General features: G+C 54.1%; 1 protein-coding gene across 1 annotated transcript; it reads right to left on the reverse strand.

Moving 5' to 3' along the window:
• Positions 1 to 3,502: 3,502 nt before the first annotated feature.
• Positions 3,503 to 5,675, reverse strand: SPPL2C (signal peptide peptidase like 2C). The gene has a single exon (XM_007529682.2). It carries the CDS (start codon positions 5,668 to 5,670, stop codon positions 3,625 to 3,627), a length of 2,046 nt encoding a protein of 681 aa, XP_007529744.1. The 5' UTR covers positions 5,671 to 5,675; the 3' UTR covers positions 3,503 to 3,624.

A 5,675-nucleotide genomic window follows, 5' to 3' on the forward strand; every position in this document is an offset into this window, starting at 1 on the left:
TGGTGACAACTTTTTAAAAAAAGTGTTCACAAGGGGTGGGGCAGGGGAGGCTTAGTTACTGTTGTCACATAGTAAACCAATATTGCAATGTTGGGCTTTGAGCCCAGGTCTGGGTGACTGAGTCCAGCCCTTGGGCCCTCCTATGCTAGCTTGGATCAAGCTGGATGCTAAGTCACAGAGCTTCCTTATCAAGAACCATACAGTTTACCAGTGGGAAGGCTTCTACTGATGGTCCCTACTGAAGGGCACAGGTCAAAGGAGTGGACGCTCAGGAAAGGCATGCTTTGTAGACCAGATGTTCACATGGGAGGGGGCTTGAAACTGGGAACTTGTCCTAGCTGCTGAACCAGGTGGCAAAAGACTAGAGTCATGTTCTACATCTGCTGTGTGACCTTAGGTAGGCCTTGACCCTCTCTGGGCTCTCCTTCCCTCATATATAATTTAGGAACATCTTCTGGATCCTTGGTGTTTCTCACTATCTGGGGTAGTCCAGAAATGCCAATACCAAATCCTTTTCATTCACTAAAAAATAAGGTTGTGACTATTCAGTGCATAAGGGTGGAGGAGTTTGCTGGGCTTAAATGAGACTACACAGAGATATGTAGGTCAACCTGAGCCAAGTACAGCCCTGTAGCTTGACTGGGTCACTGGAAGTCCTGGGTGGGTCCCAGGGGCATCCATGGCTTCACCTTTGATGTCACCTAATGCAGGTTAGGCTCCCCAAGCAGCAGATGCTTAGCTGGAGCAGAGTGCAGAAGGAGGTGCGCCCCATCAGCACTCCCATTCCCATAAGCCTAAGGAGGGCCTGGAAGACTGTTTGTGCCTGTAGGAAGCAGCAGGGACAGGTCAGAGCTTATATGTCTATGTCCCTAAATGTAAAGTGTGGGGTATACATTCTAGGCTTTTTCCCCTGTGAGGAGCAGACGTATGAGGCTGCACCAGCTTAGGGGTGGCATGGGGTGGGACTAGACACCCAGCACCCTCAATGTCCTTGGTTTCTGTCATCTAGGCCTCAGAACACCTAAGGATGTTCCCTGCCTGCTCTCCCAGCTCCACAGGCATCTATGAAAAAAGGGGAGTAGAGGCTGCAAATACAGCCCCAGCTGCTACCTCCCTGAGTTCTCAAGGCAGATAAAAACTGGCCCCAGGATGGGGAGTCTTACTCAGAGTCCCAAGAGCCACCTTGATTACAAGCTCCCAGGATGGAAGCATTTCTATGCCCCTGCCTCTAGGAGTAGGGTGAGAAGCTAGATGGACTCTGCTATGTCTGGTCCTCGCTGGGGTCTGGTGGAGACAAGCTTCTCACCCCTGCAGGCCCAGTGACTCGGACTAACAAGCAGGGGTTTAGGGGTGAGCCAGAACCTGTAGAAGTCATGCTGTTCAGGCCAGATGGCCATTGGTCCTGGCAGGAAGGACTGCCAACACCCCCAGTCATGAGCTTGGCCTAGTTCCTCACTCTGCACTTATGCAGCCCAGGCCCTCATTGGCCAATTATGAGGGGGCATGCTTCATCTCTAACTACATCCCCACCACTGGCCCCTTGCTCCCCACCCCCTTAGTTTTCTGAGGGCCTTGCCTCTGTACTGTCTAGACCCTACAGGCACCCTTGGAGGCTGGCTGGGCAATGAAGCTCTCATGAGGTTCCTCTTTCCTGTACAACCCAGGCTGGATTATTCAATCATTCATTAATTTATTCATTCCTCCAAAAGCATGCATCAAGCACCTATCCTATCTATAAGGGGTCTTTCTGGGTCCTGTGATGACAGTGGTGAATTGAAAGGGAATTTTCACTCTATTGAAGTTGGTGTGCAACTGGGAAAAAAGAAAACATCCTCACATCCTCATGATAATGTGGCCCAGGTTGAGACTTCAGTAGGAAGGGACATCAAGGAGGCCCTCCCCAAGGAGGGGGTGCTTGAGCTGGGGCTGCCAAGCCAAATTCTGGTGGTGAGAATAGCAAGAGTTCAAGGTGTAAGTATCAACCTGTGCAGTGATAGGAGATAGAGGTCTGGGGGTGAGAGGAGGCAGATTTTCCAGAGTGTTGGGGTTGCAGAGGGAGTCATGAGTGTGGGCCTGAGCTCAATGGCCTTGGGAGATTTAGACCTGATTCTGAAAGGTTTTCATAGAATGAAACCAGCATAGCTGACATCCACATGGCTCCTCCTGAACCCAGAGAATTCTGCTCCTTACCTCATACAAACCAATTGCTTCACACCTTCCCCAAGCCCCATGGTAGGTCTCATCATTATGCTGTTGTACATAGGACACTAAGAGGCCAAGTCAGGCTCAGGGTCATACTGCTATATACATAGTAGGCTGGAAATTTCAGCTAGGCAGCTGGCTCTGGAATCTTTAACCACTGCACAGCACTACTGCTCATGATGTGATTCCCTCACCTCCAATCTAACCTCCTCTAGGAGGCCCTCCCTCACCCCAGAGTCTATCTGTTCTTCAGATGCAACATATGAATATAATATATGGCCTAAAACACTGTGAGGTCATGAAGAGGCCATCTTGTCTGCTCCCTTGCTTCTGGGGAGACACAGCATTGCAATCCTATTCTGAAAGTGAGACTACTGAGGTCCTGAGGGCATAAGAGATGACCATTACTCAGTCAAAGAGATAATCATGGGGACTACAGGTGTGTCTCCTAAATCCTTCCACTCTGGCCCCCACCTCTCCACCCCTCACCTTTGAGAAGCCTGAGAACACTTCTGTTTTCCACCCTCACTCAGACTACAGGTGGATGGACATTGCAATCTTCCTTTGTGATCACCAGATGGGCACACAGCTGGTGTATATTCAGTGCTTGTGGGTGCAAAGGTGGATGAAAGCAGAGTGTACTGGGCTTTGTGCTGCTGTCAGAAAGTGTTTCAGCAAAGTGGGGAGTGTCCATCTGTGATGGAAAGGATCTCCTAACCAGAGGGAGCAGCCTGGAGAGAGAGAGAGAGAGATGGGGAGAGGGAAGGTGGGGGGAGAGGGGGTGGAAGGGACAGGGAGAGAGAGGAGGGGGGAGAGGCTTCGTCATGGATAGCAGAGGTTGATGGACTGAACTTAGGGGTGAAGATGGATTCTGAGGCTGGAGTGGGCCAGTGTACCAGCTAGGGAGTTGGAGCTCTGACTTGGGGTCAGGCTGGAAAGTATGTCCTAGGCTTAGAAGAAGTCTTGTACGCAAGTCCTATGCCCTGCCTGAGTCTGTTTCTCTCTCTGCATGATATGGGATTGACACCAACATAAAGGCCCTGTGTGGATGTGGCCATGGTAGTTTCTCTCTCTCTCCTACAATGGTTGTTGCTGAGGCTTCCTGGTGGTCATTTTTTTCCCTTTATAAATCTATTTTGGATATAGACAGAAATTGAGATGGAAGGGGGAAATAGAGAAAGAGAAAGACACCTGCAGATCTTCTTCAAAACTTGTGAAGCTGCTGCCCCCTGAAAATGGGGTCTAGGGACTTGAACCCTGATCCTTGTGCATGACAACATGTGTGCTCAGCCAGGCATAGTTAGGTAGTTATGGAATCTCTTTAATGCTCCAGTTCTGCCAGCATGGCTTTGCTCCTGGATGTTCTCCCAGCTCCTCTAGAGTGTTCACATAGGAGTCTAGTCAGCATACTCTTCTTTACCTTCAAGTCCTTCTCTTGTGGAGCCCCAGACAGGGAAGTCTGATGCGGTAGGTGTGGGTCAGGGCCTGGGAATGGATGTGACTGTACTCCAAGGGTGGCAGCATCAGTGGCGGCACTGTGACTGTGGGCATCAGCTCCTCTGAGACCCTAGGGGGGACCTGGGGCAGCTCTTCAGGGTCCAGGTTGGCATGGCTCCAGCCCTCAGAGTTGTCACTGAAGCCATTGGGACTGCTGGCTTCATCCTCAGGTAGAGTGACTATGCCCGCTATGCCTTCATCCAAGTTTCTAGCTAAGCCCCCTTCCAAGTGGGTGGCAGGGCTCTCACACTCCTGGATAGTAGGGATGCCAGCTGAGTCCTGCTGCTTCTGCTCGGGGCCACCTGGGGAGCCTTGACAGTCCCTTGAAACAAGCTGGGTGGTGGGGCTTTTAGCTTTGCTCTGGCCACTCCAGAAGAGGGTGAACTCCTGGCGGCAGGCAGCAACAGCCAGACTGGTGAGCAGAGTGCTGGACACCAGGTAGAGCAGGGCAGGCTGGCCCATCTTCATGAGGGCCATGGCAAGGAAGGTGAGCAGCAGGCCCACAGCATAGGCCAGGGTACAGGCCACAAAGTAGACCTGGCGGGAGTGGGTCTGCACATCGAAGCGGTGGCAATAGGCCACCAGGAAGCCAGGGACCACAATGTCCCCAAAGCCGAGGATGGAGAAGGGCTGATCACAGAGGGTCAGGGCTGAGAAGCTTAGCCGGGGCACTCTGAGAACCATGGGCAGCCGTTCATGGCTCAGGGAGTCAACTGGGCCTGAGGCCACCTCCACCATGATGCTCTCACCTGTCCTGGTGAAGAGAGGTGTGACAAAGACAAAGAAGACATCGAAGGCTAGCAGAGCCATGAGGAAGGAGGCACAGTTCTTGAGTGTGGGCAGCCTCACGCGGCGCAGGACGAAGAGACAGTAGGCCACCCCCAGCGTGTCCTGCAGGAGCCAGGCCCAACGGTCCTCATTCCGGAAGGTGACCCAGAGGGTGGCCACGGCAGCACACAGGCTAGCAAGCAGCAGGAGGGGGAGCGACAGGGGGACATGGTGGCTAGGCAGGACCCAGTGGCCAGACCTTGGCTGCAGATGGCACAGCAGCGGAGCCAGGCAGCTATAGAGGCCAGTGCCGGCACCTAGGCCAAAGATGGCGATCATGACATAGACGAAGCGGTCGTAGAAGAAGTAGAGCAGCAACATGATGGAACAGGACATGCTGATCACGGCACCTGTCATGGCTGGTGTGAAGTCCATGGGCATGTCTTCGTCATAGTTGTCCAGGCCTCTGCGGGTGGTGGTCACTCCCACCTGGGATTGACTTCTAGGCCCTCCACCGCCTCCTCCTCCTCCCCCTCCTGCTCCTTGGGCCCGGTGACGCTGCAGCCGGTCAGCTTCAGTCAGGCCAGCCCAGTAACCACCCACGGCCACGGTGCCCACAGCCAGAATGAAGATGACCACCATGTTGTAGTCAAGCACCGGCTCTGGGGGTGCATAGAGGGCCACTCTCACTATGCCGCCACCTCGGGTGTGGCTGAAGATGTCCAGCATGTCAGCATAGCGCAGAACGGCCACTGGGATACTGAGGTCCAATAGGGGCTGCCGGGGGTCCTGGGACACCAGGACAGTGTCTGAGCACTGCTGACCACTGACCCGGCTTACGATGATCAGCCCATGGGCGCCGCGACCCTGTGCCAGCCAGCCCTTGGCATAGAAGCTACAGTTGCCCCTCATGACCATGGCGGTGGACTGGCGGAGGGGCTTCTGGCTGGGGCCTGTGTGCTGGGCCTGCTGGGTGGGGTCCTCACCTGGGCACCAGGGAGCGGTGGTGCCATCATGCAGGGGCAGCAGTGGGGCATGGCGCAGGTCCCGCGGCAGCGTGACATAGTCAGAGCTGAACAGCACGCAGTAGTCCTTGCTCCAGTTCTCAGACACCACATGGACCACCCCATATTCCCCCTGAGCCGCAGTGCTGGTGAGGAGGAGGAGGAGCAGGAGGAGGAGGAGGGAGCTAAGCCGTGCCATCCTCC

Source organism: Erinaceus europaeus, chromosome 12, assembly GCF_950295315.1.
Source record: "Erinaceus europaeus chromosome 12, mEriEur2.1, whole genome shotgun sequence".
In the NCBI taxonomy this organism is placed as follows: domain Eukaryota; kingdom Metazoa; phylum Chordata; class Mammalia; order Eulipotyphla; family Erinaceidae; genus Erinaceus; species Erinaceus europaeus.